The sequence below is a fragment of the Mastomys coucha genome, unplaced genomic scaffold (assembly GCF_008632895.1).
Source record: "Mastomys coucha isolate ucsf_1 unplaced genomic scaffold, UCSF_Mcou_1 pScaffold21, whole genome shotgun sequence".
In the NCBI taxonomy this organism is placed as follows: Eukaryota; Metazoa; Chordata; class Mammalia; order Rodentia; family Muridae; genus Mastomys; species Mastomys coucha.
Window position 1 is genome coordinate 79125426 of NW_022196904.1, and position 11076 is coordinate 79136501.

Here is an 11076-nt window from a genome sequence, read left to right on the forward strand (position 1 = left end):
ACACACACACACACACACACACACACACACACACACATACACGCACGCACACACGCACACGAGTGCACACATTCAGGTATGCAGCAAATGAATGTTTAAAAAATCCAAGGAGACGAGTTTCAGAGCTCATCAGTTTCAAACCTCCACCCAGTACTCCCTTTCACGAAGTCACAGACTCAGTGGCTGCCACTTGGCCCCACATTGCTTTGGGGATTGTGGAGATGGGTTAGAACAAGACCTTCATGATCCTTGCCTTTCGGGAGTACAATTTCCTAGATTCAGAATAAGCGATTATACAAATACTGTTTACACGTTGTGATGGATGCTATGGGGGACTGTGGGATGGGAAGAGAAGTAAATGGAAGGGCTGCTGTTCTGCAGGGCAGGGAAAATTAACCTCTGAATAAGTAAAGCTTTACTTTCAATTTGATATCCCCCCCCCCCCCGTCTCTTGTGTGTGTGTGTGTGTGTGTGTGTGTGTGTGTGTGTGTGTGTGTGTGTCTTTAGCACCTGAACAGGGCCGCATTCACATCATACAAATGTTCTACCACTAAGCTATCTATCTCCACCCTCTGTCATTCTTATGGATTAAAAAAAGAAGATATTATAAAAGTTATCTGAACTGTGCAGCTACTCGCATAATTTCTGTAATATAGTGTGGGACATACAACCACGCCAGGAAGTTTGGTAAGGTAGAGCAGGTCACAGGACCCAGAGACTCGGTGGGCACACACCTGAGGCTTGGGCAGCACCCAGCTCCCTGCCAGGCTCCTGACTTGGAACACGTGCCATGCTTCTCACATAAAAGAAACGTGTCCTATGGCCACATAGGCTCAAGACAGAGTTCTCCATGAAGTACCTAGAGGCCCGGAGGGCTTAGCCAATAAGCTTCCCTTCCCAGACATTCCTCCCTGCAGAAGGCATTTAATCTCTGGCTCACCCTGAGAAGTGGGGTATGGCTTTATGTATCCATTTTCCACCATGACAATAAACTGTTTAGAACTATGGACTGTCTCTTTGGTCAAGATCTGCCATGAGGAACCTGGGGAAGGCCTTTGTCTACAGAGCCACAGCTCCCAGAAGGCCTCTCTGTGCTCCTAGCCTGCCTCATCCAAGCTAAGGACAATCATCCCTGCTGGGTGGGACAAGTCACGGCTCTCCTTTTCCCCAACTCTGGCCCCACGCTAGATGATGTGCCCAGCCCATGGCCCCCCATCCCCAACTCCATTCTCAGCTCTTCAGCGACTTCCAGTGGAGCCTGGATGTCCAAGAGTCAGAGAACCCCATGGCTCCTGCCTCTTCACAGGTACAGCGACCCCCCTAACCAGCTCTGGCTTTCTCAGACTGCGCTTTCCCACCCCTGGAGCGGTGCCACAGTGCTTCCCTACAGCCCAGCACCATCAAACTCCCTGCACTCTGCCTCCCAAAGAGGCTGTGCCCTGTGGCAGAACGGACATGACTGGACAATGTGGGAATAAGAAAATCTCAAATATGTTGTCCCCACCTGTTGAGTTGAGACTTGGATGGGCTGAGTAGAGTGGCTCCCTCGGTACAGCTAAGAGTTTTCTTTGGAATGCCTGTCCACCCCAACCCAGGTCTGGCATATGATCCACATATTCTTAAACATGGTAGCTGCTCATCTGAAATTCTACTTTAGTTGTTCAGCTTGTATTTTTATTTGTAACATCCTGAAACGTCTACAGCCTCTAACCTGTGAGTGTTTAGGAGCAAATGGCTTGGTCTCATGCCCATCCTACTGCCATGTTCAGCAGTTCTTGAAGAATTCTGAACTGTTTTCAGCTTCCCTGGCCCCCTTGTGGAAATCATGGCAACTGAAGGTTTAATTTTTGACTTTCCTTGGCTTTCTGAAGAGGTGGCCTTACCTAGAAGCATTAGAGCTTAACTTCAGAACTCCACACTCTTGGCTGTTATGTGGAATTGTCTTCATTGTTATCTAATACTTTCCCCTTTTATATGTCTCCCATCAATGCCTTAATATCTTCTATGTCATGCTGAGGGCTGAAGGAGGTGGGGGGATAAACCCTGATATATTACACTGATTTTTTTTTTCTTCAAGAGAGGGTTTCTTTGTGTGGCTCTGATTGTCCTGGAACTCACTCTGTGGATCAAGCTGGCCTCAAACTAAGAGATCCATCTGTCCTTGACGCCAGAGTACTGGGAGTAAAGGCATACACCACTATGTCTGGCTTTTGCAATGATCTTAAAAAGATCTAGTGCTATTACAAAGCATAGTGTTATCATATGCCATCTCACCACTTCCTGCCCATACTTTCAAAATGCTACTTATATTCAAATTTCTCCATTCATGAAATATCATTGGAAATTTGAGGCTGAAAGCAAATTTAAAATGTTTATTTATGTGCATGTCTGTGTACCACTTATGAGTCTGGTACCCATGAAGGTCAGGAGAGGGGATTGGGTCCCCTGGACCCAGAGTTACAGATGGTTGTGAGTCAGCTTATGTGTGCCAGGAACTGAATCCAGGTTCTCTGGAAGAACAGCAAGTGTTTTTAACCCCAGAGCCATCTCTCCAGCCCTAAGAAAAATAACTTTTTAATATGAGTATTTTTATTGTATGTTGCATCCAAGGCATATTTAAAAATTAGTGCATAGAAATGAACAATTTAGAATTCAATAAATACATCATTTTACTAATCTAATAAATTGGAAGATGTATTTGAGTATCAAAACATTCTATTCTTTTCTAGTAAAAAACATAATTATACCTAAACCTATATCCAGTTACCTATATTGTAGAAAGCCAAAGAAGGAATGTAAAGGATAAGATTAAAAACCATCCTTAGAAGAAGTCGCTTATGGCATCTCCAGTATCAGCTCTTCAAAAAGTAACCTTCCAGGGATGCTTGTTGCCTTGTTTTCTTGCAGCAGAGTCCCTGTGCACATGGAAGTGCCTGATCAAATGACAGGGCTGTGGTAGGCACACTGTTAGCATACACTCACCAGTGGGTGAGACAGCATTGGGTTCATGGCAGGCATTTCAACACCCAGATGGGCACTCTAAATTTTTATCTCCTACATTGATGAGTGAAGCAGTATCTTAGTCTTTAACTCTCTGAGTTCAATTCTACACTCAGATAGGACTCAAGTGATTATTACTCAAGGGAGAGACCCTTAATTTACACTATGTACCAGCAGTGCTAGGCACTGCAGAGACAGACATGAAATCCAGTGTTTAGGGACTGTTGAAGAAGAACCAAGCAGAAAGCACATTTGGCATTTTCCTTTATCTCAGCTCTAAGTGCTTTTGAAGTGGAAACTTAAGGGTTTTTTGGGAAGTCAATTGTGTTGGGGCAAACATGTGAAGGGATGTTTCACTGAAGCAGACACAGGTTAAAGGATGTTCTGTGCTAAAGCAAGCACTTGAAAGGACACATAATGGAGGATTCTTTGCTAAGGACATGCATGTATTGGTCCAGGTTACATTGTATAGTTGAGCTCCATTTGTCAGAACTCCATAGAGAGAAACACACCAAAAAACTTCTGGTGGTGTGCTGTGGCTTCTTGTCACTTCTGGGGACTTGGGCAGATTGGCAGAATGATGTCAGCTGAGACAGACTCATGTGGAGTTTTGCTAAGACTCACATGTTGAGGCAAGACAGGTGGTGAGGCAAGACTTGTGGAGGACATGTGATGTTATGAGGGAGTATAAATAGGACTGAATGGACAGTGATGGGGCCTGAACTTGGCTTGCTGGTACAGCTAGCTGTGCAAAGCTTGTTGATCTCTCATCTTCGCCGATCTTCACTTTGATGAGAAAGGCACAGCAAAGAACTTCCCCTGACATTCCTCCTGGTCTCTCCTGATGATCTGTGCTGAGTCCGAGGCCTGGCTGTGTCTGCTAGTTAATGGCACCAGTGTTGATTCATGTTTGCGATTCCAATTCTACTGAACTGGACTGCTAGTGTACCCATGAAGTGCTTGCGAGTGGATCGAGCTACTGCTGCTAACCTGTGAACTAAACTGCCAATTTCCTGACAACACAGATGGGGGTTGCTCTAAAGAACTATTTCTAAATAGGCTCACTTCCCCCTGTTCTTTCTTTTCCACTACCTCTGGTGGGCAGTGGGCTAGAAGGGAGGCTAAAGTGTTTAAGAACCCTCATTAAAAATAGACTTTGAAAAAAAATTTAAAGTTACATGCTCTAACTACTTGCTCCATATGAAAACAAACCCATGAACTAACTACCCATCCAAATGATCTTTGGTTTCAAAATCTTTATTTGTACTTCCTACTTTTAAAATCTATAACCAAGTACACACCCATCTATCTTTATCTATTCTCAGTGTAGGAAAGCTGGGTATATAGGAGAAAACAGGAAGTATTACTGAGAGAAGATAGCTACATAGATTAACAAAGGTACTAAGAATCATTTTTATACAAACAGCCAAAAAAACCTCATAGTCTCATTTTCTTTGGAAGTTTTTTTTTTTTTTTTAAGTTGAGTTCTTCAGAAACCATGAATCACTATCCACTGTGGGCTTTATGATGACATAGGACAGAATGAGGAATACAAGATGCTGCCCAGGCAGTCCTCCTGTAGAAGCTGAGAGAAGACCCATGGCTACTTGCCATGGGATAAAATTTCTGTTACAGAGGAAACCCAGAATAAGTGAACGGTCACCAGTGGAGCATGGCCAGCAAGCCTTTGGCTCTTGTAGTCTGTCAGATTATTTAGTGTATTTTTTTTTCTAACAAATGACAGAGAACACAGGCATGGGAATAATCACTTTATGTGGATCACCAGCTCCTGAGAATTTCTAGTGTTTGCATCTTTGTAAATCTCTGGTAAAGAGGGAAAACTGGCCTCTGTCAACCACATGGAGAATCAACTGTAATGATGTCATCACAGAACCATGGGGCAAGTGAGAGTCCAGGCTGTGTCCACAGAGCCTGGGTTTTCTGCACTGCTTACAAGAGAAGAAAGATTCCAGTTACATGGGAAATGCATGCAAGTGTTATCTTGCTGGTACTTAAGGGTACCTCAAGTAAGAGCTCTCCCCAGTGGCCATTTCTTTGCTAGAATTCTGACCCTTTACTCTGCCTTCTAAACAGGATGTGAACACAAGTGAGAGTTTCTCTAGGAGAAGAGAATTTTCCTTGCTCATTGATAAGACAATTTTCTTATTACAGATGTGGTCAGTAGCATCACAGGGACCCATTTTCTACCATGCATGCCTCCAATGAATAGTTACTCTTTCCTAATCCCAGCATTTATCATTCGCCACAGCCCTTACACCACCAGTCTGCCCTCTGTCCTTCATTCTGAGGTCTGCCATTTCCTGAACTATGGCATGCTTTTTCATACCCTGCTGTCTTTCCCATGAACCATATTCTTTCACTCCCTCCATAATTATCTTCATTCAGAGATCAACTCATGTGGCTTCTCCATCCTAGTTTTTCCAAACCCTCCTACTAGGTCAAACCATTTTCTCCTTTTTACATATCTGTCTGCTATGCTTCAATGTTGCAGGAACCATGTCCTGCTCACAGATGTATTCTGGGTTCAGCACTTGTCTTGCACATGGTAAATATACAAATATTTGTTGAATGAAAACATGAATGATTTCATTCTTATTTCGAAATTTACTAACACTTGTCCATGAATTCCCTAAATATTACACATCGGAACACCTATCCAGGGCCAAAAGCTGACATTCTCAAGCTCTCAAGAGGCTATTTGTTGAAATAAGACAACTCCAGCTCCTAGGAGTGAGACATTATGAAATGCTCTTATTATTAAAAATAATTCTTGCCGGGCGGTGGTGGCGCACGCCTTTAATCCCAGCACTTGCTAGGCAGAGGCAGGCGGATTTCTGAGTTCGAGGCCAGCCTGGTCTACAGAGTGAGTTCCAGGATAGCCAGGGCTACACAGAGAAACCCTGTCTCAAAAATACAAAAAACAAAAAACAAAACAAAAAAAAAATAATTCTTAAGTCAGAAGTTGTGGCACATGGCTCTAATTCCAGAACTTAAATGATTGAGGCAGGAAGATTGTCAAGAGTTCAAGGCTAAAGTTTGTCTAAAAATAGAAAAATACAAACAAAAAAAAAACAAAACAAAAATGAAAATAAACCAAGGTAGACAGTGCTTGAGTAATGACAGCCAAGGTTGTCACACACAGACACACACACACACACACACACACACACACACACACCTCTAAACTGCTTATATTTGATATGTAGTCACTTAGGAATAATACAGGCTGGATTATCTAAAAGAGAAATACTCTCTCCCATTCTGAGTTTATACTAACTATTCCACAGTGTACTTTAGGAGGGAAACCAGCAAGCTGCTGTCTCCATAGTGAAAGAACACAACACAATGGAGAGAGGCAAAGCCACAGGAATGAGTGCTGTCACACACACACACACACACACACACACACACACACACACACACACACACACACTACTCAGCCTGAGCACACAGCACAGCGGCACGATGTCTCTAACTCGTCTTGCTTTCTTGGCAGTGCTTAGCTACGTCACTCCCAGGTCTAGCCACTTCAGTCTTTCAATGACTATATCTGCATGGGGCTGTTTTCAGATTTAGAATTTAGACTTACTGATAGTCCAGAAGGGCCTCGCTGACAGGCAGCTTCGAGTCTTTTGGTGGTCCATCAAGTACATCCTTTTTATTTCCTTTTGGCGAGTTGTCCATGGTTCTGGTTGGCCACTAAGACTATACCTAAGGAGCAAACAGACACAGGAAAGTGAATCAGCCCCATCTTGACCCCTCCACTGTGCTGACTCTGGAAAATCACCCCTGGGGCTAAAGACTGACTATTCTATCCTGGTTACCTTTTGTTCCCGGATCTAACATCATCTACAAGGTGGGAGGGAGCACTATTAAACAGTTGGATTTTTTAGTCTGGTGAGCTCTGCACTTAGCCCAGATAGGATATCCCTGCACACCAGTTCATCGGGAACTGTGTGAGATGTGAGTCCTGTGAAGTTAGCTATCTATACCAGTTGCCCACCATTCCTCTTCATGACCAAAGGCCTATGTTTTTTAAGCCGTTTTTTCCCCCCACAGTGTTTGGCAATGTGCACTGTGTGTGGCCACATCTCAATAAATTTCTATTTAAAAACTTCCATAGGGGGGTGGAAAGATTGTAAGAGCCAGGAGTCAGGGAGGTCTGGGGCAAGATGGTGACAGGTCCATTGTTAGTCAACATTCTAGCCTGGGTGCTGGAGATGCTCATGATCCCTCATAGCAGCTAAGGAGCTACTGAGAGTTAGTGGCTACTAGGGGAGGAAGCATCTCATGCACCAATGGATGGACTAAGGGCAGCACAAATTGTACTCAGCAGGTCTTAAGAAAAAGAAAAGGATGTTGAAGTTGAGGGTTGGGAGCAGGAAGGGAGGGGTGGACCAGGGAGAAGTTGTAAAATATGACCAAATACACTGTATGCAAAGAATAAAGAATATGCATTGTATTATATACAAGGAATAAAAAATACTCATATTAGAAAAGGTTTTGTCCTTTTTTTAAGAATCAAGAAGCAAGGAACTGAAAGAATTCCATTTGGCCAGGGTTGTTATAGAAATCACAAATAAAAGCTTACTTTGAAGTATTTTTTAAGCACCTAAGAGATCTACAAATGCAATAACTATAAGGATGCTGCTTCATTAACTTTTCATAAGCTACAAATTGCGTTCACATGAAATAATTAAATTGTCAATAGTATTTTTAAAGGAAGGGAAATCAAGACCCGCTACTGGCTGATGTTTGCATGAAGCAGAAATGCCTCATGGGTTTGGTTTAGGGATCAAAACACACTTTTCAGAGAATAGCTTTCCCTAGAAGATTCTAAACTAACTTCATTGCTCTCCTGAGATCAAAGGTCTGTCCTCTTACCAACACATCTGTAGTCTAGTTTGGTGGAAACATCTTGGGAATTGTTTACGTGATTGGAAACTTTTTACAGCAAGCATGTGATAATTCTTGGGCAATGCTGTTTCTCTCCCTACAACAGACACTATTATGGTGAAATAAATACTTGGGTCGGTGGAACTATCAGGTAGACATGGGTTTTAATCTTAGACCCTATCACTGACTTTTTGTGTGATCTTCAGAAAGTTACTTAATCTACTTGTACTTTAGATTCCGCATCTCTTGAACAGTTGAGAAGGATGGCAATCTCATTCTAAGAGCTGTGGTGACCTTAGAGAAAGGAATATATAAAGTGCTTGTAGAGTGTCTCACATGTATGATGCTTCATAAGCCATATGTCTCTTCTACTCTCTCTTCAGTTGCTCATGGTGGCTTGGCTTCATCAATGACTTAGATAACGTACCAGGGAGTCCATGTCTGGACTTGTATGGATCATCTAGATCCGCTGAAGTGGAAACACGCTTCTCTTTATAGACTTGCTCCTCATGCACCAAGAATTCCAGCAATGCTTTCTTTGTATCTGAGAGTTTTTTAAACAAGAACGTACCCATCTAAGAAAATTAATTAGCATGGTGTCCTTTTTTTTTTTTTCCCTTTTGAGACAAGGTCTTACTTTGTAGCCCTGGCTGATCTGGAACCTATGGAAATCCTCCTACCTTAGCCTCTTGGGTGCTGAGATTACAAGTGTGAGCAACCTACTATACTTGTTTTCTTAAATATGCCACTTATTTACAATTCAGCAAGCTCCACCCAAAATGTATAATTATATTCACATAGTCCATAAAAAAAAATCAGCTAAGAAACATTGTTTCTCTTTGTTTCTGATACCATGCTGAATTGTATAAATTGTATTTATATTATTTCCTACTTCAGAATATGCATTTTTGTCTTTATAAAAAGCATGCTAATGTTTCATTTTAAAACAATAACTTACCATTCCATTTTTTTTTTACTCTACTATATTTTATTTTAAAGGTGAGACAAATGTCAAGCCTAATATCTTTCTGAGTCACATGGAAAAGATCAAGTGTGGTGGGCTCCTCCAGCGTTCCCCATCTGGTGCTGCAGAAAACACCACCTCATCTTGTTCAATTACCTCAGTTACATGGCTGTTATGCTTTTAACTCTCTGAATGCATAATTAGTTATTTAACTGCAAGCTTACCACAAAGGATTTTAATAAAATATGAGGGAAAATGTCAAGCTACTAAAGCATGAATAATTCATGCACAAACAGCAGTGTGTGTTGTCATTGTTTTGAAGGCTTTCAAGAAGATTAGCAAGACAATTGGACTGAGAATGGCAGTGCCTCAAAAGGTACCTTTGCAGTTGATGATGCCCAGCAGACGGTTGGGACATTCATAAACACAACCGCTGACCTCCTGAGTATTTCTACCTCGGTGAAGGGTAAAAGACCATTCGCAAAAAGGAATGCTATCTGCAGGAAGTCTTCATCTGGTATAATTCCTGACAGACAAATGTCGAATCTGTTTGCAGTGATTGCAGACATGTATTTAGTGCATGCTTTGTGGATAAAATGTTTCCTGACTATTAACTGTACAACAGAGCAGAAGCAAGATGGGAACTCAGAGTTATAGAGAGATGCACACTGCAGTAGACCTTACACAAAACAATTGAGGGACCTGAGAGAGGGAGAGGGAGAGGAGCGGGGAGGAGATGGACAGTGAGGAGGAGAGGGAGAGGGAGAGGAAGGGGGAAGGAGGAGAGGGAGAGGAAGGGGGAAGGAGTAGAGGGAGAGGGAGGAGACTAGTGTAGTGAAGTTACTCAAGTGCTGATCTCTTTGGATGGTCATTAAAATACGATGGCTCTCATGCCTTTGTGCATGTGTGTTCTTTCTTGCCCAGTGAGTTTGGACCCTTTATGACTTGCTGCGAGGTGTGAGCAGAGAACAGCCTGGATCATTAAGATTCTAGTCTTCAGGCTTTCCTGGGCTTGGAGTTTCCTCTGCCACAACTATTTTTTTCCTTGTCAGAGAGTGTTTCAAAACAATATTCTCAGCGCTTCTCAGTGGAAAAAATGAAGTTTATGTAGTAAAAGTGGAACTATGATTCTCTTCTTATGGACTGATGTCCCACAAACCTCTGGCTTTTAAGGTCGTCAACAGATGCAGACTCTGTCTGCGCAGTCTCAGTGGCGGGACCTAGCGTCTGAAACTGTCTCCTCATCTCCTTTCTGCCCTAACACCTTTCTGGACATAAGAAATGACTCCTGATGTTGCTTGACTTGTTTCCCATCAATGTAGATTGAAATGAAAGATATTGACTTAATTATTAGCAGTGACAACAATTCTGAATGAGTCCATAGGGAGAAAAAAATCCATGTAATTAAAAGATATTGGTTAAAGGTGACAATTGTCATAATGTTTAATTTGCAAGAAAAAGTGGCAGGTAAGCAGAAATACCCCCGCCCCTTTTTTGTTTTGTAACTTCCATGGTTTCTTTCCCTTCCATTTCTACAGCTAAATCTTAGTGCTCCTCCTCCTTTGACTCTTTCCCTTCCAACTAGAATGTCCTTACAGAAATGTATATTGAATCACAGCACACATTCCTTCAATTCTCTGTAATTAAAAAAAGGGGGGGGGGGTATTTTAGAGACAGCTCCAGCTCTGCCAGAAGTTAGCTCCAAACTCGAAAATTTCAGTAGCAACAGTAGTAACAGTGCAGTATGTCTAGGAGCTTTGCTACATAAGGAGCAATTCAAAAGGCCCAGAAGTCATTATCATATTGGTTGCAAGGCAACACACACATTTAAAAATATTCATAGGACTCATTTCAATAAACTATAGTTCATTTAATGCTGAAAAGTTATACTTCAGCAAGCTCATGTTTTTGAGAATTCAAAAATATATGCTGGCCCATAAACTGGGTATGTCCCAGATGTTCAATAAAAACACTGTTGTGGGCCGGGCGGTGGTGGCGCACGCCTTTAATCCCAGCACTTGGGAGGCAGAGGCAGGCGGATTTCTGAGTTCGAGGCCAGTCTGGTCTACAGAGTGAGTTGCAAGACAGCCAGGGCTACACAGAGAAACCCTGTCTCGAAAAACCAAAAGGGAGAGAGGGAGAGAGGGATAGAGGGAGAGAGGGAGAGAGGGAGAGAGGGAGAGAGGGAGAGAGGG

The 11076-nt window shown here is 42.5% G+C and overlaps 1 protein-coding gene across 2 annotated transcripts in view; it reads right to left on the bottom strand.

Annotated features, from left to right (window-relative positions):
* Positions 1 to 11076, bottom strand: part of Ccdc83 (coiled-coil domain containing 83) — a 40725-nt gene that overhangs the window by 27914 nt on the left and 1735 nt on the right. For both annotated transcript variants that reach the window (XM_031387338.1, XM_031387337.1), the window contains exon 2: positions 6611 to 6732. In XM_031387338.1, coding sequence (XP_031243198.1) covers positions 6611 to 6705 — 95 coding nt within the window. In that variant the 5' untranslated portion in view covers positions 6706 to 6732. The remainder of the gene's footprint in view (positions 1 to 6610; positions 6733 to 11076) is intronic.